Source organism: Rattus rattus, chromosome 1 (assembly GCF_011064425.1).
Source record: "Rattus rattus isolate New Zealand chromosome 1, Rrattus_CSIRO_v1, whole genome shotgun sequence".
NCBI classification, from domain to species: domain Eukaryota; kingdom Metazoa; phylum Chordata; class Mammalia; order Rodentia; family Muridae; genus Rattus; species Rattus rattus.
This window is the reverse complement of record NC_046154.1, coordinates 266,325,766-266,352,929: the sequence shown is the minus strand read 5'-3', so window position 1 is coordinate 266,352,929 and position 27,164 is coordinate 266,325,766. Positions and strand designations below refer to the sequence as shown.

Sequence of the window (27,164 nt, the reverse complement as noted above, 5' to 3'; positions counted from 1 at the left end):
CATTTTTTCTTTTCTGTCAGTTTTTTTTTTTAAGATTTTTTTATATTATGTATGCAGTGTTCTGCCTGCACGTATGCCTGCAGGCCAGAAGAGGGCACCAGATCTCACTATAGATGGTCATGAGCCAACATGTGGTTGCTGAGAATTGAACTCAAATCCTTCGGAAGAGCAGCCAGCGCTCTGAACCTGAGCCATCTCTCCAGCGCTTGCCTGCTTACTTTGTTGTCACGGTTTCACGACAGGGTCTTACTCTTAGCCCAGGCTACAATGTATCTAAGTCTGGCCTCAGACTCAGCAGATTCAACCTCCCAAGAGCTCGCCTTACAAGTGTGTTATCACCCTACCTGTGAAGGCACTGAACCTTAATACTGACAAGTACTTAAGAAAAGGACATCGTTTTTATTTTTATCTATTTTTTATTCTTTCTTTTCCTTTTGCTAGAAACCACACCCAAAGGTTTTGCTGAAAATAATTTTCAATTATCAATCCACACTACACAAGGAGCGGGCTGTCTTAGTTCAGTTCGGCACTAGTCATTCAATCCCTGAAATGCACTGCCCAACAGATACAATAATGCTTCCCTAGGAAAAGGAAAAATCATCTAAAACTCATACACAGCAGCAATATGGACAGCATTCAAGAATCCTAATGTAACTAAGTTGGGTTCACTCCAATATCACTAAGTCGTCAGTGGCTATATACATCCTCAGTAGGGCTTAAGAACTGTCTCCCGACTCAGTGGAGAAGCAAATGCCACACCAGGGGCTACAGGGTCTCTGCTAGCTCTGAACTCTGAACAGGAAGGAAACCAGACACTAAACCAACACACAGAACACATGCAGTGAGGAAGAGCAGGAGGGACAAGAGAGGGGATTTCCATACCAGGGAATAAACAGTGGGAGCTCAGGCGGAATGATGGCTGTGTGACTGTGCAAGCATGAAAGACACAGGCTGCTGAGGCTCAGAGCTCCAGCACCATGTATCAGTGAAGCGAGGAAAGCCAACCTGAGAAACAGGAAGGGTCCGCGCCTGTGTGGGAGGGAGCGTGCTGTGTGGGAAGTGCGCATGCACATTCTAGGAGGCAAGCAAGGACAGCCATCTTAGGTCTAGAAGGGATTCTTGGCTCTGTCTTATGAATGGACAAAAAGAGCAAGATTTAAGCCTGTGCATATGAACATAAAGGATAAATTAGAAGAAGGCTCAGCAGTCAGGGTTAAAAACTACCGTACGCTGCTGAAGAAAGAAAGCAGGCAGGAAAGTCAGCGTATTCCCAGGAGAACAAAGACTGTCCACTGAGACCAAAGGAGCTTATTGATTGCTGAGTGGAAAGGGAAGCAGCAGGACCAAAAGCAGAGCTAAAATTACCACCTACCTCTTCCTTTCAAACCACGAACCACTAAGCTAGTTTCCTAATCGCAACACCAGAGGGCAGTCAAAGCACAGCTCAAAATGTGATGAGCGCTCAGCCACTTCTACCTGCCGCCCTGCTGCCTACCATCCTGGGCAAAGATAGAGGTCACAACAGTGCTAAAGCCAACACTCTGTCAGCTGCGGGGTATGACTTCTTGATGGGTGCTGTGGCTCTAGGGAAGTTAGCATTTACCATGGATCTGTGACAGGGGATTAGTAGCAAATGTCCAAGGGTAAAGGTTCTATAATTTAATATTGTTATTAAGTTATACGAATTAGTAAGGATTATTTTTTAGGTGGGGAGGGCCAGGGGCACGCACTGGGCTTCTATATCATAACCACAGTCCAGGGCAGGGCAGGGACTCAAGACGAGGACTGAAGCAGACCATGAAGGTGCTGCTCACTGCCTTCATTCTCATGGCTTCTTGGGCCTCTTGTGTTTTCACTTTTTCTTTTCATATTAAAAATAAATTATTTTCCTGCAGTATATTCTGGTTATGGTTTGCCCTCCCCAATTCCTCTCAGATCCTCCCCACTTTCCTGCCCAACCAAATCCGTACCCTGTCTGTCTCTCATTAGAATATAAACAAGCATCTAAAAATTAATAATAATAAAGTAAAATAAAAAGAAAACAATCAAACCAGAATAGGACAAAACAGGAAAAAGAGGCACAGAGAAATCACAAGGCCGCAGCTGCGGAGACACACACGCACACAGACAGCCCATAAAAACAAACTAGGAAACCACATAACCAAGAGATCTGTAAGATTTAAAAAGACTAGGAAAAGAAAATGCCCAAAGCAACGTGAGTTCACTTTGTGTAGCATCTCCTGCTCTGGGTGGGGCCTGCCCTTAAGTGTGGTTTGTTTCCCAGGGAAGACTCTTGGAGAAAACTGAGGTTTCATTTCGAAGCAGTTGTTAACTGGGGTTAGTGCTGAGGACGCGGACCTACCTTCCGCTCAGCACTAGGACCCTATCTGGCTCAGACCTGTGTAGACCCTGTGCATGCTGCCACCGTCTGAGTCTGCATGTGCGTCAGGCCTGCTGTATCTAGGTGGCCTGGCTTCCTTGGTGTCCTCCATCCCCATTGGCGCCTACCAACCTTCTGTATCTTCTTCCACATAGCTCCCTAAGACAGGAAGAAGGGATTTGATGGAGACACCCCACTTAGGACTGAGAGTTCCAGGATCTCGGTAGTAAGACTTTGTTTTAGCTTTTGGTTTTTAAGCTAATGTAGAACTTTGAGTTGGTAGAGCATGCATGAAGTCCTGGCTTCAAACCAGAGCACCACATAAAGCCGAGCACGGCAGCACACGCAGCACACACATGTAATGCAGGGCTCTCAAGGGCTCTCAATGGCAGGAGATCAGGACGGCAGACAGCTCCTGAGTGAAGGCGTCTGCCTATTTCACTTCAATCCCCAAGAACAGGATGGAGATTGGTCCTCCGGGGCTGGAGAGATGGCTCAGCGGTTAAGAGCACTGACTGCTCTTCCAGAGGTCCTGAGTTCAATTCCCAGCAACCACGCGGTGGCTCACAACCATCTGATATGGGATCCCATGCCCTCTTCTGGTGTCTGAAGACAGTGACAGTGTACTTATATAATAAATAAATCATTTTTTAAAAAATTGTCCTCTGACCACAACATGCACACTACACCAGGAGCATACCCATATTTATACACATACAAATATGAATAAAATTGTTTCCCCTTGAGACACAGTTTCTCTGTGAAGTCCTGGGGTCCCGAAACTCACTCCATAGACCAGGCTAGCCTCAAACTCAAGAAATTCGCCTACCTCTGCATCCCAAGTCCTGGAATTAGAGGCCTGCACCACAGCTACCGCCCAGATGAATTAAAACTTTTTTTAAAGTTCAAAATCATCCTTACGTACTTGGTGGGTTTGAGACCATCCTGATCATATACATATATGTGTGTACATATATGTATATCAACAATAATAAACCCAAACACTGATCTAGATGTTTTAGCACAACTGAGAGTTGGATCAAGCCTGTGGTAGGAAGTGAGTCACATATGTAACAACCAAATCTAAATGAAGCTCCTCACCGTCACGTATAAATAAAAATAAACAGACAACTGAATTAACTGTATCTATTTTTAACTTAATCCACTATGTGTGCCTTATCAACAAATAATCAAGACTTGAAAAATCCACTAAGGTGTTTTATATTGTGTTTTCATCTTAAATCTTTAAAAGCCAAGGTTATATTTTTTCAGTTATAAAATACTTACTTCTATATGAATAAGTCAAAGCTCAAGTGTTTTAATAACACCACCAGAGATTTGTATCCTGGAAGCCCAGATTCAGGTGCAAAGAAGTCGTGTCAGCTTTACAACACACAGACAGGGGTCAAAGGGGATTGTGTGGAAACATCAAAAGAGAAACTAAAACGCAAAGACAGAACGAGACTTCGGAAAAGTTCCTACGAAATACCACAGATGCTGGAAGATATCTACGCTTAGGATCTAGATGTCATGTGACAAGCTAGGCCAGTTTACTGAAATACTGGGGAAAAACAGATTATTAGAAATCAGAAACCTGTTCTCAAAGTGTAAGGCTAATGCTTTCTGGTTGAGAGAGAAACTTGGCTGGAAGGACTAGAACTGACCCTGCTTTGATGGGGGTGCCTATTGGCTATGGAAGATAAGCAAAAAACCCATCTTACTGCAGAATGAGAACTGAAAATCCAACACACAGGAATCTGCCTGACAAGAAAGGGAGCAAACACTCAACGGGAGAAAAGGAAGTGAGGAGAATGAACAGAAGAGAAAGACCATGAGGGGAGGGAGAAATAAGGAAGGGGACTCTGGACCTGGAACTTGAAACACAAAGTGGTCGGTAACCCCATCAGAGGGCCTCGTCCCACAAGTGACTGCAGAGTGTGGAGAAGAGGCTTGAGGAAGAGCCTGCTGGAATGGACCCCAGACTCCTTTAAGTATCACCTGTGAGTGCCAACAGAAAAGCAAACCTCAGGTTATCCCTTCCCTAGCCACAGCAGAACCCCCAGGCATTCCAAGTCGGTGTTCTAAATTCTGAACTTCAATAATGTGTCCCTGGAAACTCGTCTGCTCACAAAACTTCTGTGAGAAGGACTGAAACAGAGGGCTTACTAGTGTGTAAGAGAATATATGTATTACAATTGTCCACAAGCCAGAAATTCAAAGCTCAGGATAGCAACCTAACAATTCCCAAAGACTCTAGGGTCTGCCCATGCCCTGCTGGAGGAATAGCGGAAATGTGCAAATAAGAACCGTTAAGGGTTTTCGGAGATGGGGGTAGTCAGAACGAGCAGAAGAGAGTGAACTAGAAATTCTAATAACAAGGAAGAAGGGTCAGGCTTAGAAACATGTCAGAGGTGAGGGTGGGGTTCTATGTGGGCAAGTTCAAGGACAGCAGTGGTTGGAGTAAACTGAAGACTAAGAACTATTTCCATGTCTCACACATCAAAGTTAGGAAGCATGTGAACTGAGAAAAAGTCCCTCCATGCAGTTACGAAGCAGGTGTGGAAAGTGAAAAAGAAAATGTAAGCACTCTGTTTTGGGTGTTGTGAATAGCAAGGGAGGCAGGGTAACCCAGCAGGCTGAGTGCAGTTCCCTGTCAGGAAGCTCACTGCCTGTAACTCCAGCTCCAGGAAGATCCAGAGCCTCTGGTCTCCACAGGTACCTGTATTCATGTGCATATACCCAATCACCATGAGCATAATTAAACTTTAAAAATAATTTTTTAAAGGTATTAAAAAGTACTATGTATTGGGGCTGGAGAGATGGCTCAACGGTTAGCAACACTGACTGTTCTTCCAGAGATTTTCAATTCCCAGCAACAACATTTGTAAAGTAATCAGATGCCCTCGTCTGGTGTGTCTAAAGACACCTACAATGTACTTATATATATAAAATAAATAATTATTTAAAAAAAGATTTGAATTAATTAAAAGTACTAGGTATTGTGTGTAGGTAGGACCAGTGACGCTGGTGAGAGAGCGCCTGGGTCTCCTAGCAGTTCACTGCTACAGGGTTTAAGCAAGGCAATGAAAAGATTATTTAGTTTCCATCATGACTGACTACTCTGTAAAGACATCAGATGTTAGTGGGAGAACACTGAGGAGTGAGGGGCTCTGGGGTTACAGAAGTATAGAGCATCAGATCCTCTCTCCCACATACCGCTAAGGAGCAGTATCAACCAGCAAAGGAAAGAAAAGGGGTCTAAGATCTGCTTAGCTTCCTAAGTACTCAACGACCTCTACAAAGTAACTAGCAAACAGTATACCTAAGGGGCTAACAGGCTTTGAAAACATAAATAAACTGCATTTGCCTGCTCATGTTATAACCCGTCCTAGCACTCAGGAGGCAGAAGCGGGTGGGTCTCTGTGAACTTGAGGTCAGCCTGGTCTACATAGTTCCAGGAAAGCCAGGGCTATATAGTGAGATCCTGTCTCAAGACAAACATATGTACACACACACACACACATACACACACACACACACACATACACACACACACACACACACACACACACACACACACAATATACAGAAAAATACATAATGTATAATATAGCCAACATGTTTATAGGTCTCAAGTCACACACCTTTTGGAATGAAGTGAGGCTTTTTACTAGGACAAAGCGTTGCTGGATTGAGAGGACGGCATCCAGCTGCATGAGAAACATTGAAGGTCCAAGGTAGGGAAGGCAGAGAGGACAACACGGGCTGGAGGATGAGGCATGGAAAGAGCTAGCAAGAACTCTCTCAACCCATGGACCTGACACGGCCTCCAGCACACCCACGGCACACAGATACACAATGAACCGGATGTTGCTTCAAAGGCTCATGGCCTCCTTTCACAGCACTGGGTGTTGAATTCAGGCCTTTGTCAAGCTAGGTAAGAGCTCAACCACTGAGCACATCAACACCCCTCAAGAGCTCACACTCCTCCCCAAATGACATAGTAACTGCAACTGTTCATGCAGTCAGACCAAAGAGGCCATGGCAGACGAGACCTTCCGGTCTGACACTTAAAAACCTACACAGCACAGCCTAGCACAGAGGTCAGACGTCAGTTCTCTGTGGGTTTCAGGGATTGCAGAGAGATAATTAAGCTTGGTAGCAGATGTTTCTACGTACTGAGTTGTTTCATTGGCCAAAACCCCATTTTTCTATATGCACTTAAGTTTATTAGCTAGGGAGAATTTTCAATGACATAGGGAAAAAGCTGTCGGGAAAGGAAAAGAGAGAGCAAATGCATCTTACGTACTCTTTCAGGACCTCCGTCCCCTCTCATTGAACAGTATATACAAACACTCCACACTACATACTGGCTACTTTTCTAGTTCATGGCAACTTAAAAATGGAATTAAGGCTTCAAGAATGATTTTAGGAAAGCAGTTAGATAAACAGCTAGACAGTTGTTTAAGAATAAACGAACTGCAAATCTCAAATATCATTTGTTTCTAATGTGGGCAAAGTGGCCATGTGACTAAGTTTCCATCTGACCTATTATTTATTCTATGGTACAGGAGTGAGGGTGGAGAGTATCTGCTGCTCTTAAAAGACATTAAGAGTGCAGTGGCGAACAGTACTTTGGAGGCAGAGGAGGAAGGATCGCTGTTGAGCCAGCATGGTCTATGAAGTAAGTTCTAAAACAGCCAGGGCTACAGAGAATTGGGAGAGGGAGAGAGGGAGAGAGGGAGAGAGGGAGAGAGAGAGGGGAGGGGAGGCGCACAAAGACAGAGAGAGGCAGGCACAGAGATAGAGAGAGGGAGGGAAAAAGGGAGGATGAGAGAGACAAAGATATGCCTAAACCACTAATAAAAATATCAAAATACTATCTAAAAAGCAGTAAGCTGACCCTCCCAAAATACTAACCAGCGTCTTGTCTTCATTTAGGAAAGGCTAGTGAAAAACAACAGAAAATGACTGAGACACAAAGGTTATTTGGACATATAAGACGTTAGGACAAATGTCCCAGAAAGGTTAAAGACCCACAGTGATCAAAGATGGAGGCCATGTGTTTTGATGTCATAAGCTGGGCATAGTGGAACACAATTCAGCATTCTGGAACAGAAGTGGAATTCTGCGCAAACCTGGGCTACAAAAAGAGGGTTGGAAGTGGGGAAGTAGGAATGAAGAGGTGAGGATAAAGGGAGAAATGAGGGAGGAGGAAAAAAAGAACACACACATAGGAGCAGCAGAACTCTGTCTCACATTCCACTAGATCTGAACCAGTCTTGTGACTACACACCTACCTGCAGAGAAGGGCCAGGAAACATGGTCTATGTGCCTAAGAAGATGGAGAACAGGTGACTGATGGTTTGAAGGAGGATGACACCATAGGCTCATGTATTTGAAAGCTTGGCCCCTTGTTGGTGGACTGTTTAGAAGGACTGAGGGGGGTGGCCTTGTTTAGAAGGACTGAGGTGTGTCTTGTTTAGAAGGACTGAGGGGGCGTGGCCTTGTTGAGAAGGACTGAGGAGGTGTGTCTTGTTTAGAAGGACTGAGGGGGCGTGGCCTTGTTTAGAAGGACTGAGGAGTGGCTTGTTTTGAAGGACTGCGGAGGCGTGGCCTGGTTGAGTAGGACTGAGGAGGTGTGTCTTGTTTAGGAGGACTGAGGGGGTGTGGTCTTGTTTAGGAGGACTGAGGTGTGTCTTGTTTAGGAGGGCTGGGGGGGCGTGGCCTTGTTGAGAAGGACTGAGGGGGCGTGGCCTTGTTGAGAAGGACTGAGGGGGCGTGGCCTTGTTGAGACTGAGGTGTGTCTTGTTTAGAAGGACTGAGGGGGTGTGTCTTGTTTAGAAGGACTGAGGGGGGTGGCCTTGTTTAGAAGGACTGAGGGGCATGGCCTTGTTGGAGGAGATGTCTTGTTTAGAAGGATTGGGGGCGTGGCCTTGTTGGAGGAGGTGTGTCTTGTTTAGAAGAACTGAGGGGCGTGGCCTTGTTGGAGGAGGTGTGTCTTGTTTAGAAGAACAAGGGGCGTTGTTGGAGGAGGTGTGTCTTGTTTAGAAGAACTGAGGGGCGTGGCCTTGTTGGAGGAGGTATGTCTGGGGCTGGTGAGGGAAGCCCACAGCCCAGGCCCTCTGCTTCCATCTTACATATAGGAAGAGCTCGCAGCTGCGGCTCCAGCACCCTGCCTGACAGTCTGCCTACTGCCATACTTCCCCGCTGAGGATCATGGAGAAACCCCTGAAATGGTAGGTGATGAACCTTAATGTTAGAGAACACAGCTACAGTGTACTCATATACATAAAGTAAATATCAGTTTAGGGAAACATGAAACAATTACTGCTGGGTGTCCTGTTATTTCCTCTGTATTTTAGCAATCCATGCTCCTCGACCCAGTCTCACTTGTACCTTTCCAACCTAGACATACTACAGACACTAACAACTAACTCCACCCTGGAGATTCTGAAACACCATCCGTCAGCCCAAGCCGTGAATTAATCCCACACATCTGTCTCGCCAGCAGAGCTAAGCTGCTGTATCCTAGAGGTCCCACACGCCTACAGGTTGGTCTACCACAGTGCCTAGGCGGTCAATTCCCGGCAGCTCCCAATCCCTGTCAGCAGTGTCTGTCTTGGGAGCTCAAACTACCTCAGTAAGGGGTGCACATTTTAACCATTCCCCCCCCCCATCTAATCCAGCAAACACTTTGCTGTCCAAGGAGTCCTCTCCCTTTCCTAGGGACAATGAGAAAGAGCAGCTGGAAGGAATGAGCTGCCTCTGCCCCAGGCACTAGGTGTGCGCTCATTGCCCATCTCTTCCTTCTGCACTCCCGTCCAGCAGTGCTGCTCCTGGTTCTTTGCTGACCACACTGCATCAGTTACCCTTTCCCTACATTGGCTCTGCAGCCTTTCCCTTCCGTCCAACCTATGCAATATGCACACGTCACGGACGACCTAGAGAAAAGGACACCCAAAGGTCTCCAGCCACGATTTGTCCAGTTTACAATGCTTTCCAACTCCTCTTACAGGTTATTCACCTATGATGAATCTACCTCCATCCTGTCACCTTCATGCCCCGTACCCCGCACACACACTAATTCTCATTTGTAGTGGCCATCAGGGATTCTTACCACTTCCAGGGTTCTGACTCTACTGAGGTTTATAATTATTCTCAACTAAGATGAAAACAGACAAAAAAACAAAAAAAAAACAAAACAAAAAAAAACCCACAAAACTGTTGTATTGTAGAAGATAAAGTTCAATGTACCAGTAAATATGAAATAGTGCACTATTAATACTTAATCACAGGATTCATATGGATACCGGAAAACCACTACATTCTTGCCAACCACCTTACACTTCCCTCATTTTACACACTGTAAAATCCTTTAATCCTTCCTTATGTTTATTATAAAACCACATAAATAAAGTACAGGAAGTGACTGTAAAAAAAAAAAATCTGCTACTTGAGTAGCACTTAACCTGTTGGGAACATTTTTTGAGCAAATCTTTATCCAGTTGTTACTTTATGTGTAGATGGTTCTAGAATACTGACTACTCATCCCATTACTCCCATGTTCTTATTATGCAGGGCTAAAACGCACAACTGGATGCCCTTGAGAAAGGGCTATTTTCAGAGTGCCTGGATGGACAGCAAAGAAATCAAACCAACCACTTAAATAAAAATTTATTGACAATAAATAATTTTATACATTAAAAAAAAAATCAACCTTGTCTGAATTAGTAATACTTGATAAAGCATAAAATGTTTTTTTTTAATAAAAAGCCAAAATAAAACCCTAAAATATTCTGAAGTTCATTTAAAAGGTGTTTTAAACATAACTGTAAACACAGAAACCAAAGGAGCAGGTGATGGCACACCTGATATAAAATGAATGACCCAGCTCCACGCAGGAAGGAGGGCAGGAGGGCAGAGTAAGCCTAAGAAAGCCCTCAGGACGGTCTGGGCTCCATGAGTCGGACACTTCGGCTTTAGCTGCGCTCGCTTGTCTTTTGCTACATGAGGAGCACTGGCTACATGTTAGGCACGCCTACATGAGGAGCACTGGCTACATGTTAGGCACGCCTGTACAAACGCCACGCAAGAGAAAAGAGGGAGGCTCAGCAGTCAGTAACAGGCGGGCTTATAGCACAACATGAAAGCAAGGCGGTCCTGTGGAAGCCAGCAACGACAAACCACAAAAAGAAGGTTCTAGAAAGTAAGCTCTGCAGGGTCCAGATTAACTGCTGGAGGCTGTGAACAGGAAAAGCCGCTGCTGATGCTCATGTAGGCCTGAGCTGGGGCTGGGCCCTCGTCAGCTCACGGCTGATACAACACTCCACAGATGCTGTAGAAGACAGAAACTTTCTGCATCAAACTCGAGGACTGTAGAGCAGTCACTAAGAGAAGGAGCAACCCCAGTTCCCACTGCTCTCTATTCTAAATGTACCACACGTACCTCAGGCCGGGCTAGAAGCCAGGGATGCTGAGAACGCAGAATCTAACACATTTAATCAAGCAGTACACAAGCCTAACCTAGGAATGAGGAGAGAAATGAGTAACTGTAAAGACTACCCAAGTAAGATGTCTAAGAACAAAACAAAGAGGACAGTCTCTTCTGACACCTCAAAGCCAGGGCCCTCACTGACAGACAGAAATTATAGTGCCACAGATTTACCGTGCTCAGTGTAAGCATATACCATGTAAAACAAATGGAGCTGTGAAGGAGCCCGCACCTTGCTGTATATGCAGACCAGCATATGTCTAACCCTCAGAGCTCTAGAGGCTACGAAGTCTGAGATCAAGGTACCAGAAGATCTCGTGTATAGCAAAGCCCTTCATCTTGGTTTGTAGTTGGTTGTTTCCTTGGTATGTTCTCATGTGATGGAGAAGAGAGAAGTAAGTTCCATTGTTCTTAATGTAGGTCCCAACCCCATTTACCAAGACTCTAACACCAAGCACAAAGCACCTACCTCCCAAAAGCGTGACCTACAGCATCAGGTCAGGGCTACAGTTCCATCACGCAGGGCTGGGGTGGATGTACCTCAGCTGGTAAAGTGCTTGTCTAACATACACTATGCTGGATTCCATCTCTAGCACAGCACAAACTAGGTGCATAGCTGTACATCCTGTAATCCCCACATTAGAGAAATACAGGCAGCAAAATAAATTAAAAATAAAGAAATAAACTGAAAGCCACCCTCCATTGTATAGCAAGCTGAAGACCATCCTGAATTACATGAGACCCTAACTCAAAAACAAAACAATACAAACAAACGAAAAATGAAATTAAAGTGACATAAACTCCAAAATCTGAGTCTGAAGGAAGGAAAACCTGTCTGTAACAACACCTTCAGTAAGTCATTCAGGTAAGAAGAACTGATGTCGTGAAGGTTATGGGAATGCGGGCTAGAGACTGGCAGCTGCGCAGACTCAGAGCAAAGCCATCAAAGGCCACTTACTGATTCTCAAGGGAAAATTAACCCATTGCTACTGTCTGCAAATTTAACTTCAACAAGTGACAAAGATCAGTAAGACAGCAAAACAATCAACATGTACAATCAAAATCACTGATATGCAACGCGAAGAAAACATCACTTTAGGGACTGCCCCGGCAAAGTGTACCCAGATCAGGGCATGCCACACAACAAGGCACAGGCTCAGTGGTAGCATGTTTGCTTAGCGACTTAAAGCCCTGCACCTCTTGCCAAAATCAGAAGCCCTAAAGAAAGACTAAGTTGTTACAAAATAAAGAGGTAATTTGTAACCCACTCCTGTCTTTCTGTAGCACTGGGCATCAATGGAGACATTAACAAGACCTCCAGGACATGGATACATGAGTCCTCTGAACTGTTCTAAGAACTTATAAGTTTAAAACATTGAAAGTTCTTTCAATTTCTTCCCACAATTCAAAGAATCACTGTGTATACTCCACTGGATGGGCAGAAACTTACAGCTGACGTGGCTTTCTTCATACTCAGAATATACAATTAAATATATCTAACCATACTTCTTGCTTGGTGTATAAAGCAGTCAACTTGCTCTAAAGCAACTGCTACTCTCTACTGCTACGACCTTTAATGTCACCTACCTGATACTGAGCACTGTCAACAGACAGCCAGAGAGGTGACAGGAAGTCAAAGCTAGTGAGGATGCAGGAAGAAGTGGATGCTCGAGTAGTCTCTACTTCAACCTGCTTTCTTTTTCTGAACAAAAATACTTTTGATATTTGTTAACTGTGCATAATTAATGCTAGCTCACCATGCATAATTTGTTTTCTATGTATTATGAAAATATAGAGCACATGAATGTGGCTCCTGCTTACTCTGAGAGGCTAAGAAGAATATGTGGCATAAAAGAAATATAATAAACGAATGAAGACAGACTCTCTAACATGAAAACAGAATTTACCTTGTTTGAATGCCCATGGAATAGTTAAGAAAATGTATTAATGATGACTGACAATAAGTGGATTTTAAAGTAGAATAGTATTAGAGCAGCAGTGCATGATCAGAAAATAATCCGAATATACCAAGATGTCAGGACCGAATAAGAAGGCACCATGGTTAAACCGTTGCATAAAGGAAACTGCAAACATATTCACATTAAGGAAGAGAAGAGGGGTTGGGGATTTAGCTCAGTGGTAGAGCGCTTGCCTAGCAACCGCAAGGCCCTGGGTTCGGTCCCCAGCTCCGGGAAAAAAAAAAAAAAAAAGGAAGAGAAGAAAAGGAACAGGAAAATACCCTTCAGCTCTTGAAAAAGGAGGCATTTTGCATATTGACAACTGTGAAATTTAAAAGACATGTTTCCCTTTAACCTAGAAATTCTTCATTTGACAATTTAGCAGGCAAACCACAGTAATGTTTCATAAAGATACTACAAGCTGGGATCTGCTGCAACTGCTTAGACACTGTGAAACTGGAGTCCAAATCATGTGGCGCTGGAGGCACGCTGTGGACTATTATTTGAGCACTACCAAACAGACAAACAAAATCAATGAAACAAAAGTCCTCAAGGGTCTTTCACAAACAATTATTTTTCACAAATGTAGGACATAGCATATATATAACATGAATATACACCAAAACTTAAAATTCTAAGTATTTACGAATGGATAAAAGATACAGAATGCTCATCATTGTGTTAACAGGGCTATGTGATGTTTAAAATTAGCTTGTTTTTAAAAGTGCTTTTGGATTTTATGTGTATGAGTGTTTGCACCATGTATGAAGCCACAGAAGCCAAGCTCCTGGAACTATGACTAAAGACAGTTCAGTTACCATGGTGACTAAGTTAACTAAGTCATAACTTCTGCAATGGCAGCATGTGCTCTGAACTGCTGAGACATTTCTGAACACCCCATTAGTTTATCCCTCTTTCAAAACAGGGTATCCGCTCGAAAGGGAGTTCAGCAGTTAACTGTATGCTGAATTCTTCCAAAGAACCGAAGTTCAGTTCGAGCACCCACGTCAGGAGGCTCAAAAAAAGCAGCTCACAGCCTTCTGTAATCTGAATTGCAGGAGGATCCGATATCCTCTTCAAGGCCTCCATGAGCACTGTACACACATGAACAAATACTCACACACACACACACACACACACACACACACACACACACACACACACACACAAATAAATCATTTTTAAAAAGATAAGGTGTAAGGCTGGAACAGCCTTGAATTCTCCATCCCTGTTAGCACCTCCTAAACCCTGGGATTACAAACTTACACTCAACTCATACCTGCCCTTATTTCATTATGTATGCATGTACGTGTGCACAGACACACAGACACAGACACACACACACACACACACACTCACATGCACACACACACACAAGGGTAGAAAGGACAGTAAAAATGAAAACAGGAACTGTTAATAAAAATCAAGGCAAGGGCCTGCGTCTGCAGTTGGCGATCCGTTTATACAGTCACCGATGCTCAATGTCTACAACCCACCCGCCACCCATATTGTTTCTCTTGCTTCTCTGGGGACAGAGTCTACTGTAGAGCTGAATGTTCTTACAGCTGTGCTGCCAGACTGTGAGGTTTAATCACCCACTGCTACAGAGCAGTTTTATAGCTGGTCCAGGGACAGTCATCTACGTCTTGGTGATCACAGCACTAGTGTGAATTAGCTACTCTTTCAAGAATAAGGAAGAGAACCTGTTTGTTTCCTCTTGCTAGGCAAGGTCCTGGCTCTTGATAATGGGTTCCTTAGCCAAAGTGCAGCCCACTGTGTGAGCAAAGCTGTCACCTCTGCCTATCATCACACTCTGGGATTTGAAGTGGCTGACTGGCCCTCCCACACTGGACCCTCACTGACTGAGAACAGCCGCTGACGTGCTTGGATCTAATGGATTTTAGCATCTAATTCTGGCATCTACAGAACCGTGGCATTTAGTCCTTGCCACTGTGAAGGAAGGTCAAGGTAACTTGCGTTGTCTTCTGCACCCCACCACCTCCCTGGTGTTTCTCTATCGCCTCCCTCCACCCTGCTGCTGTCCCGTCGTCTTCCAGCACATACACCCTCTGTCCATCCCATAGAATGACCAACCCCTTCACCTATGGCCCCCGACCCCAGAACGATTCTCTAAGACTGTGGTTCCTTCCCCTTACAGTTCGAGAGAGTCAGCTTTTCTTATGTGAGAAATGCACAAGAGAAAGTCACTTAAAGGAGGCAACACTTACTCTGGCTCAACAGTCTCACCTATTAAGTTGAGGACACACCTAGTGACTCACTTCATCCACAGAAGCCCCACTTTACAGTTTCTAGCATCAGCAACTAGGAACCATGTGTTCAACAACTTAAACTGTGAGGGGCACTCCACAGCATCCTAGTACCCAAAAGGCTCACATCCATCCCAGAATAACATTTATTCAATTCATTTCTAAGAGTTTTCCCGTGATCTTATATTTTGTGTGTGTTTTGTTTGTTTTGGAGACAGGGTTTCACTATTTAGCCCTGGCTGGCCTAGAATTCAGTATGTAGATAAGGCTGGCCTCAAACTAAGACACTGGCCAGCCTCTACCTCCTGGATTAAAGGAATGAATCTACCACTACACATAGTTAGGACAGTTCTATCGTTGTGCAAACATCTAAGAGCAAAATCTCTTCTGAAACTCAAAGCAAACTCTGGGAGGCCTTGTAAAATTCCAAAAACAAGTCATACACTTCCGGCATACAATATGCTGTGTTACTTTTCCTTCCTTTTCCCAAAGAAGACACTGATGACCAACACAAACCAAAATAAAGGGTTTCCTGAGAACTTGGGTTTCTTACAAGGCAGCTGTGGTGCCCCGAAGCCCACTTTAGCAAGGGGACTGGAGATCCCTAAAGGACTCACCATCAGTCGGCCTGCCACTGTTCACTGTGTATATTAAGGGGAACCTTGCCACCACCTGAGTTTCTTGGGCCTTGTATCAGTAGTTTTCTGAAGTTTATAAGCCTCCTTTCTCCCCAAGAAAGAAGTTTTAATTCAGAGGAAATAGCTAAGCACACAATGGTAGAGAGTAAAATACCCATACCAAAATGAAGAAACAGAATGAAGAGCAAAGAACTCAACCAAGGTGAGCCCTATTGTGTAGGTTGCCTATAGCTTTCTTGAACAAACGCTCCACATCCCTAATATCTCCAAATTCCTTAGGTATCAACAGCAGCTTGGGCTTCACTCAATAGCTTCACACATTACCCACTGGGGGCAGGTGCCAGCACTGTGACCTAGCCATACACTGCCTGACCTCCTAGTGTTTCCTCTGAAATCTCAGTGAAGTCTAAGACTTCCTGAAAGTCTTTACCTGTCTGAATAACTAATTACATGGATAATACCAAGGTCAGCTTAACCAGAATCCACACCCTGCAGCAGCCTGAGTGCTGTGACAACTGAACACAGGAAAATCCAAAACTGTGGATTAACAGCCTTACTTGGGCACTAGTTATATAGCAAGAAGAAAACAGAATAAGAAAGCAAGATGATTTCCAAGATGATCTAAGGCATTTTACTAGTATTTGTCTTTTTTTTTTAAGTGCTAAATACAGAACCAAGGGCCATTGGCATCATCTAAGAAAGTGTTATACTTGAAGGGAAGGGCTCATTGGTTAACAGTGCCTGATGCTTCTTCAGAGGGCTGGGGTTCAGTCCCCAGAACTCACATGGCAGTTTGTAAGTCCAGTTGCAAGGGATCTGACTCCCTCTTCTGGCTTCTTTGGTATCAGGAACATACATACATATACATACATACATACATGCTTGCTGTTTGCCTATTATGTTTGTGTGTATGTATGTGATATGTGTGATGTGTGTGTATATATATGCAAAAACATTCTTATAAATAATAAGAACAAATCTTGAAGAAGAGGAGAATAAGGACAGAAGGAAGCTGCATCCTCAGACCACAGCTTTTTTTCTTTCTCATAGCTCAGATCTCTTTGAACTCAACTTCTTCAATATGCATTTACTTGTTTTCTGGGCAAACTACAAACTTTTAAATGTCTCAGTGTACTTTTTTGTTAAAATTCTCACAGTAAACTTGGATATCAAGAGACCAGCAATAAGCACACCCCGATCCAAATACCAGGCTGCCGTCAACTCTCTTTCAGCACAGTTATTAGTCTAGTATGATTAAATTCAGCTGAGAGAGTCTCAGGTCATGCTCAAGATGAGACACAGGGTTTGCTACAAGGTAACAGGAATGATTCACCTCTACTGCAGTGTGAGAGTAGCCTCGACTCCATCTGGGTCTAACCATAGTTGTTCCCACACCCCTGGTAGGATGTTTGGCTTCTGAGCTCCTGCCAGAACGATTGTAAGCGCCACTGCAGCACATGAAGCTGTTTCCGCAGGCTTTTATCGATCTTTCCAACAGAGACACTGGCTTAGGAAGCACATGGCCAGAGCCACACCCCACCGTGTCCCACTTTCTGTGAGATTTCCAACACTGTAACAAACAGCTACAAAACAGCAAACTAAGGAACCACAATTTAGAGCAGCTTTCAGTCCATGGCTGGCCTGCTCTGTACTCTGCCCTGGAGCTTAGGTTTATATAAGGAGAAAGTGAAAACAGCAAGCATTAGTTAACATTGGTTAAATGGGATTAACAACCTTACTTGGACACTAGATACATAGGAAGAAAAACAGAATAAGAAAGTCTCATCTGAGACAACAGAGATAAAGCTTAAGGACTTATGTCTGCTTCTGTAAACCTGCCTGCCCCTTCCCCCTTTTCCTGGAAACGAGCAGACAGGAAGTAGCTGACTTGACTACACCCCTGAAATGTTCACCTTCTATAAAACGTGCTTGGCTCTGGAAAAACACTCCTTTGGGGCAGAGATGAAAAGACCACCCAGGATGGTCTCATAACAACGCAAGCTGTGAAGTATTCTCATGGGGCTGGGCCTCTCTAACACTAGCTAGAGGCCACAGCTCCACAAGAATAAAGGGGCTTCCCTTTTTCTCAAGTGCTGAGAATTTCTTGTTGGTGAAGGGTGAGTAGCCTTAAGCAGGTGAGGTAAGACATCACAGCAATGGAGCATACGTGGAAGACTCACTTCCGGTAGCCAAGAAGACCAGGGACCCCTTTCTACACAGTGTAGCACTGACAGCTGAGAGCCAAGCTGTCACCATGTAAGTCTACTGGGGACATTTCCCACAGGTCCCAGGAACCTACACGTGAAAGGAGATAACCAAACCCCAAAAGTTGTCCTTTGCCCTCCATCACAGCACATACACCTCACCACACATAAATACATACATACATACATACATACATACATACAGATACACACACACATAAACAAAAATAATTGAAATATATAAATAAATAGATCACCAGAGAAAATGCCTTATAACAGAAGACACTTGGTAAGGCTGAGTATTTTCAAAGGCTACTTCTGGAGAAATAAAGTGTTTTACTTTCCAGTTAAGCAAAACTACATCTTGTAATTCAGACTTATTTTGAATATACCATCAATTATAAAATGTCAACATCAGTTACTAGCTACATCACAGTCAAAGAGGACATAATGCTTGCTGCTCTCAAATCCAAACCCTAATGAAGCCATTCAGCTATGCATTTGATGCTATATTTCCACAGCACAAATGAGTGGAGAATCAATGTACTTATTTTTATCTACTTACCTGTAGTCAGACTGCCGGCTTGTGGAATGATCATCTCTTGTCCATCTGTAGCCAAATTCATCCTGAAAAATAAAAAAACAATAATTTGGGTTTTCGTCAGCCTCTTTCTGAACAGCCTGAGGTAAAATTACAATGAGAGTAAGATCTCTTCTCTAGGGATGCCTGAGCTTCCAAAAAATTAGTACTAAAGATACAAGTCACCCATTTCAGCTACTAAGGCCGACGATGAGCCTGTGGTACCACTTACCTGTGTGTTAAAACTTCATTATCCCCCCAGGAGACTCACACAGACTTAGTGCCACAGATACCTGAACAGACAGGACAACAGATACCAGCCGTCTGCAGACAAAGGCCCAGTCAAGTCAAGAGTACACTGACCCGCCTTCTCATTCTCCAAGCTCTCTCTCTCACCAATGTTCTTTTTTCCATCTTGCTTGTTTTCTTTCCTCATTTAGCCCTCAATAAAGGTGTAATTAGAAGCAATCTAGCAAGAACTTTCTCTGACAAACAATATTGTGACACATGATACAAACTTTAAATTAATCAGGTAAAGCCATTTTGTCCTCTAAGACTCCTACTCCTGCACAGGGGACTGAAGAGATGGCCCAGTGGTTAAGAACACTGACTGTTCTTCCTGAGGTCCTGAGTTCAAGTCCAGAACTCACATGGGGGCTCACAACCATCTGTAATGAGATCCAAACATGTGTATGTGAAGATAAAGCACTGATATATAACGAAAAAGTAAATAAATATTAAGAAAAAACCCCATATGGAGCTGAAGAGATGGCTCAGTGCTACTCTTACAGAGAACCTAAGTTGATTCTCAGTACCCAGAGGTGATCCAACGTCTTCTTTTGGCCTCTATGGGAACTGAACATCCACATGCAGGAAAAACACCTATATAATAAAAATATAGGCCTGGCAAGGAGGTACATGCTTTTATTCTCAGCACTCCAGAGGCAGATCTGTGAGCTCAAGACCAGCCTGGTCTACATAGCAAGTTCCAGCACCAGGACTATAGAGACTCTGTCTCAAGAAAACTAAAAGAAGTAAAAAATAAAGAACACAACATGCAAACTACTTACAGTAAGAGACTAATATAGCTAAAATATTTTTTCATTTTCCCAATGAACATTACAAACCCAACACTTTTGTAAATAAAATGTGTCCAGATTTTCATTATCAATTTTAAATATAATGAAAAGAAAATAAAAACTCCATGGCTGGGCTGGAGTGATGGCTCAGCGGTTAAGAGCACTGACTGCTCCTCCAGAGGTCCTGAGTTCAATTCCCAGCAACCACATGGTGGCTCACAACCATCTGTAATGAGATCTGATGCTCTCTTCCTGTGTGTCTGAAGACAGCTGCAGTGTACTCACATAAATAAAATAAATATTAAAAAAAAAAAAAAGAAAAAACTCCATAGCTATAATAATAAAACACTGGATCCAGTAAGTACTTTCTATAAGTAAATTCGAGATAAAAATTAGTGTTCTAAAAGTTCTAAGGACTATAGGTGTGCCAATTGTTTATGTAAAGAGAAAAAAATTTACCTAACATCTAAGAACAAACAAGTTTTTGTGTTAACATGGCTTTGTTTTGTGGTACTGAGGATCCAACCTAAGGCTTCCTGACACGCAGAGCAAGAACTCTGGCCGCTGAACTGAGCCAGTACAATGTGGCAGAGAGAAAGAGCACCTGTGCCACTGCTGAACCTTACTATAGACTTCCAGACAGCACTCACATTCACAAGACGGCAGACACCAGCCAGTGAAAACAAAACTCCTCAAATGGACACAAGGGTTCAAGAGGGCAAGAGATTCCACTTCAAACCAGATACACTCAAACTAATAGAAGAAAAAGTGGGGACGAGTCAATCACATGGGCACTGGGGAAAATTTCCTGAACAAAACACCAATGGCTTATGCTCTAAGATTAAGAATTGACAAATGGGACCTCATAAAACTGCAAAGCTTCTGTAAGGCAAAGGACACTGTCATTAGGACAAAACGGCAACCAACAGACTGGGAAAAGATCTTTACCAATCCTACAACTGATAGAGGGTTAATATCCAATATATACAAAGAACTCAAGAAGTTAGACTCCAGAGAGCCAAACAATCCTATTAAAAAATGGGGTACAGAGCTAAACAAAGAATTCTCAGCTGAGGAATATGGATGGCTGAGAAACACCTAAAGAAATGTTCAACATCCTTAGTCATAGGGGAAATGCAAATCAAAACAACCCTGAGATTCCGCCTCACACCAGTCAGAATGCCTAAGACAAAAAACTCAGGTGACAGCAGATGCTGGCGAGGATGCGGAGAAAGAGGAACACTCCTCCATTGTTGGTGGGATTGCAGACTGGTACAACCATTCTAGAAATCAGTCTGGAGGTTCCTCAGAACATTGGACATTGCACTATCTGAAGATCCAGCTATAACTCTCCTGGGCATATACCCAAAAGATGCTCCAACATACAACAAAGATACATACTCCACTATATTCATAGCAGCCTTATTTATAATAGCCAGAAGCTGGAAAGAACCCAGATGTCCTTCAACAGAGGAATGGATACAGAAAATGTGGTACATCTACACAATGGAGTAGTACTCAGCTATCAAAAACAATGACTTTATGAAATTCATAGGAAAATGGATTGAACTAGAAAATATCACCCTGAGGTAACCCAATCACAGAAAAACACACATGGTATGCACTCACTGATAAGTGGATATTAGCCTAAAAGCTCGAATTACCCAAGATAACAATCCACAGACCACATGAAGCTCAAGACGAAGGAGGACCAAAATGCAGATGCTTCACTCCTTCTTAAAGGGGGGGAACAAAAATATTCATAGGAGGGGATATGGAGGCAAAGTCTGGAGCAGAGACTGAGGAAACAGCCATTCAGAGTCTGCCCCACATGTGCCATATATATATCTCCAAGACTAGGTAAGATGGATGAAGCTAAGAAGTGCAGGCTGACAGAAACCGGATATAGATCTTTCCTGAGAGACACAGCCAGAGCATGTCAAATACAGAGGCAAATGCTAGCAGCAAACCACTGAACTGAGAACGGGACCCCCGGTTGGAAGAGTTAGAGAAAAGATTGAAAGAGCTGAAAGGGCTTGCAACCCAATAAGAACAACAATGCCAACCAACCAGAGCTCCCAGGGACTAAACCACTACCCAAAGACTATACATGGACTGACCCATGGCTCCAACTGCATATGTAGCAGAGAATAGCCTTGTTGGGCACCAATGGAAGGGGAAGCCCTTGGTCCTGCCAAGGCTGGACTTCCGCCCCCCCAGGGTAGGGGAATGTCGGGGGTACGGGAGGGGGAACACCCTTATAGAAAGGGAGGGGGAAGGGATAGGGGGCTTGTGGACAGGAAACCAGGAAGGGGAATAACACTTGAAATGTAAATTTAAAAATATCCAATAAAAAAAATAAAAAACAATAAAGAGGATAAGAGGTGCCCATGCTGAGGCCCAACCCTTTCTCCCTGAGATGACCTGGAGGGTTTACTGGGAAATGCTTGCTTCCCAGCATCTAGACCCTCCCTAAAGGAACAGCACAGCACTGTAGATAAGGAAGCTGTAGCACAGCAAACTTCAGTCACAGTCACTAGAGACCACTACCAGGGCTCATCACCACTTGAGAACACTCAGCACTCACAACTGTAAATGACCACGAGACCTGGAGGTCTGCACACAGCCCTGGAGTCACTTACCTCCATCTCTTCAACTGCCACCATGAGGTCAACAGTACAGTGTTTAAATATGCTACTAGTCACCGTGTCAAATAGTACAGGAGAGAAAAAGCAAACAGTATAGAAGAATAATATTCTTTTTTTTTTTTTTTGGTTCTATTTTTCGGAGCTGGGGACCGAACCCAGGGCCTTGCGCTTCCTAGGCAAGCGCTCTACCACTGAGCTAAATCCCCAACCCACGAAGAATAATATTCTAATTTGCAAGCTAGGACATTAGCAATTGCTTCCAACATGTCAATAAAATTTATAAATTAAAAAAAAATTTCAAATACCTTCTGGATTATCAAGGACACATTAAATATAAGCAGCTAACATTTTACTTTCGGAAACATGGCTTTACTACCCTCTAATCTTAAATAGTAAAGCTCTTCAAAGCAAACAGATCTTCAGAATGCGAACAAAAAGTGAGACAGTCAACTTAAGCCCACTTTACCACAGTGGCTTTCATGTTAGAAATACAGCAATTATAAACACAAAGTGACAAGCGGTGACACCAGCTCATCACTGACCGTCAGGTGTGAGTCTGCACATCCCTGCAAGGCTAAGGCTAAGGTGAAGGAAGCATAGGCTAGGTGTTCAGCTCAGTAGTGCTCACCTAGCACAAGGGAGGCCATGGCCTTGCTGTCCAGCACCACACAAAGCCAATCGCATTGGAAGTATTCATGTCACTCAGAACTATCAGGATCCAGCGTCACGAGACCTCTGACCTCTATCTAGTCCCCTCTGGAGCTACAGCTGGCAGCCAACAGCATCTAACAGAGGGGCAACCAAACTCTGAAAACCTAGCACTCTGGCACCCAGGAGGCTGAGACAGGAGGACAGCAAGCACCAGGCAGGTGGGACCTATCCAGTAAGACCCTCGTACAAACGGGGAGGGAGGGCTGCAACTAAAATCAGGCTAAGCAACACGAGAGAGCACAGGCATCAGGCTCCACTTCCACCTGGACACAGCACCATGATCCCACTTTCAAGGCCTGCACAGAAACTTCAGTCAAACGGATTTTAAACTTGAAAGAAAGAACAATTAGTACACGGGGGAAATTTACATACTCCTCTGTGAGATGGGCCACTTCTTCGATCATGAGAAAAACTGCGGCCCTCGTTACATACTCGGCAATCAACATGAGTGTAATATCTATTGTAGCCTTCATCGGGTCTGGCTAGCAGAGGTGGTCTCTTGTCTAGGAGAGGTGGTCTCTTGTCTAGGAGAGGTGGTCTCTTTGGCACAACATTAACTACTCTATGGTAGCCATCCTAAAACAGACAAAAAGAAATATAGAAACATCACTAATTTCTCTATTTGGTTTTGGAAATGTTTCTTATAAGCACAGGAGTTCTTAACCATAATTCAATAGAGTAAATGTACGAACCAACAAAAACACACCAATAAAAATGTGACTATAACTAATAGTAACATCTTCATTTAAATTAATGGAAATAAAATATTTCAGTGAAAAAGCAACCCCAAGCATTCACAATAACACATAACAATACAAGGTAACAGTCCTAAGAAGGGGGCTGAAGCATTTGCTGTTTTCTCAAAAGATCCAAGTTTGGTTCCCAGAACCCAGATGGTGGCTCACAACTGTCTGTAAAATCAGGTCCAGGGAATGTGACACCCTCTTCTGGCCCTATGGGTACTGTATGTACATGGTGCATACACATGCAAGCAAAACACTTGTACACATAAAGCTAAACTAAATCTAAATAATATACTGGAAGTAAAAGAGGTCATTTTACCCACTACTACTGCACACCCTAGGAAGGGTCCAGCAGCATTCATTGTTCCTAATGACAGTGGGTCAGCAGCACTCTGTTTGGTCTACGTTGTCTGTTTTATTAGAGTAGACACAGAGCTTATGCCCACAAGCCTGCGAACAGGGATGAGCGGATTCTGAACTAGGGAGGCAGAAGGAAACACTCTCCTTCCCAGAAGCTCCAGAGCAGTATCTTTAGCTCTTTACATTTAGACACAAAGTATAAAAGCTGATCTAAAATTAGAACTAGTTTCCAAAGTTATATATTCATGATGATTTGAAATATTTAGTAACTTGTTAGGGGTTGCAGAGATAGCCCAGTGGGAAAAGGCACTGCCTGCTCTCCCAGGGTCTAGTCAATTTCAGCACACGGTAGCTCACAGCAGTCTAGAACCCTAGTCCAGGGAACTGAAGCTATTGTGGCTTCCTTGGGCAGGGCATACATACCTGCACAGACCTATTACATGTATACAGAATACGCATATGCATAAAAAAATAATATTTTAAAAAACTTTAGTCATTGAGAGGAATATTGTGGGACTTGAGGAATCAGAAAACAAAGTCTGTCTTATGTTAATAGCTAATATGAAATGGAACTATTAGGGTAAGATCTACAGAACATGCCATAATCTGGCCTAAGCTTTCCAAGGGAATCCACCGACAGATCTCTGTTTTATTGAGACATGTTCTCACTCTGCAGTCTATGGCCTCTGCCAGTCTTGTTTTGTGAGGCAGAATTTCACACTATATCAAGAATGGCTTGGAACAAGGACAACTCCTGTCTTAGCCTCCTAAGTGCTGGAATTACAGGTGGCTTAGCACGCACACAATAAAGAAATCAATTTTAAAAATAAGCCATCTTAATTTTCCATATTCCAATTTTTAAAACTCTACTATGAAACATATTTTTATCTTAGTAAAACCATCAACTAGATGGTTGAATAATTTGACACATAATTCTATATTATACTTTCTACCCAAGTATTAAATCTCATAATTAACTGGATACAAATTAAATCATTTAAGGGCATTTATTTCAAAGTATTTCTTGAGATTAGGGTGACATACAGTTGTAGAGCAGGGATTAGCATTCATAAGGCCCTACATCAATCCCCTAAAACAAAACCCACAAATTTCCTAATATATCATTAAACATATGTGAACTTATTTTAGCACAAAAACATAGTGCTTTTTTATTTTTTCATTTTTTTAATGTATGGTATAAGTCCACATGCTTGCCATAATTCACATGTAGAGGCCAGAGGAAATTTCAAGAGTCAGTTCTCCAAGTCCACCATGTGGTTCCTGGAGATGGATCTCAGGCAGTCAGGTTTGGTAGCAAGTACTTTTACCCACTGGGCTATTGTGCATCCTATATAAAAGTCTTATTTAAAATTAAAATGTTATATAAGGACCTTCCTTAGACATCTTTATCCTTTAGAGACATAAGAAATGTTTATATATGAAACATGAATAGTATATTTACTTCAAAATAGCCTTCAAAAGGGAGCCAGTGATCAAGAACACAGGCTGCTATTCTAAAGAGCCTGGGTCCAATTCCTAGCACGCACATAGTAATTTTCAACAGTCTACATGCAACTCTGGCCCCAGGGGCTCCAACTCCCTTCTGACCTTAAGCACCAGGCATGCACAGACATAAATGCAGACAAAACACTGGTACACAATGTAAATAAAAGTTTTTAAATGAGATAGAACAACCTAGAAAAGTGGAAAATGAAGACTAGAACACAAGTAACCAAAAGTAGACAAGTGCTGCTTTCTTGGCACATACTTTGTTGCTTATCTTGCCTACTCTTAAATACTTTTTTTTTCTTTATAAAGAGCCAAACATAAGCCAAGCACAGTTAGACATTGCCTCCAATCCCATAATTTATAATACATATAAATTATAGCATATATAAAGTATATAAAATGCTATAATCTATGCTATAAATATATATTTACACTAATTGCTCACTCAGATACAGATGTCTAGGGGTCAACACAGTGGTTCAGAGGGACATCAAACACAGATCAAAATATTTGAGGCTGACCCTACCCTCTAGATATAGATCATTATAGAACTTGGCCAAAATCTTACAGTATCTTTTCTGGCAAGAGTCACAAAAAGATGTTAAGGTCTCAAAATCCTGTCAGTTAAGAAATAAAATATGCAATGTGCACCCTCCCATAGGACCCTTTGTGATACCTAGATTATCCCACCCATTCCCAGACTTCCAATGTCCTCTTCTAATATCTAGCCTAGTGAGTACCCTGACCTCTTCATCCACCCTTCTTTTTTTTTTTTTTTTTTTTTTTCTTTTTTTTTGGAGCTGGGGACCCGAACCCAGGGCCTTGCTTCCTAGTAGCGCTCTACCACTGAGCTAAATCCCCAGCCCCACATCCACACTTCTTGTGTGATTCACCAGATTTAGCTAGGTCCTACAACATAGACTGGCCTTCCCCGCCTTCACTGCAGGGATGTGGAGGCCAGCATCCCCCTCCTAGCCACACCCAAACAACCATACACTCCCACATCACATCTAACCTCCCCACCCAGGCCTATCCACCTCCACACTCCTGGCTGGGAACAGGAACATCCTGTACACACTCCAGGCCCCTCTGCCCACCTGCCTACATTCTAGCCAAGCCACACTCAATCTCTAGACCCAGGCCACCATAGCATCCTCTTCTCCCTAGCCCTGCTCCTTCAGTAACAAACCTAAAACTCTATATACACAGCATGGAGACAAAGAAAGCCTACATGTCCAGATCTCATCAGAGAATACTACAATATGAAAGACCAAGACAGCATCATCCCTCCAGAACTAACCAGTTCTGTAGAAAGGTTTAACTACGAACCCCAGGACACTGAACTCAGAAGAACAATCATAAACCACATCAAAGAACTCGAGGAGTTTCAGGAAGACACAAGCAGCTCAGCGAGATCAAGGAGAAGGAGCTTAAGAAGAATAAACCCCTGAGTGAGTGTTGCTCAAGACAAGGCTGACAGAAATGCCAAAGACAATGCCAGACAGAAAAACAGAGTAATAAATAAAAATACTGAAGAGAACTCAAGCTGAAATGAAGATGGAACTGAAATGAAGACGGAACTGAAAAAGAATC

At 43.2% G+C, this 27,164-nt stretch overlaps 1 protein-coding gene across 2 annotated transcripts in view; it reads right to left on the bottom strand.

Moving 5' to 3' along the window:
• The window catches only part of Pphln1 (periphilin 1), an 89,330-nt gene that overhangs the window by 49,846 nt on the left and 12,320 nt on the right, over positions 1 to 27,164 (bottom strand). Inside the window, exons 3-4 of one of the 2 annotated variants that reach the window (XM_032885376.1) lie at positions 23,332 to 23,535; positions 18,507 to 18,568 (exon numbers count right to left, since the gene is read on the bottom strand). In XM_032885376.1, coding sequence (XP_032741267.1) covers positions 18,507 to 18,568; positions 23,332 to 23,535 — 266 coding nt within the window. The remainder of the gene's footprint in view (positions 1 to 18,506; positions 18,569 to 23,331; positions 23,536 to 27,164) is intronic. The other variant, XM_032885384.1, reaches the window with a different exon arrangement.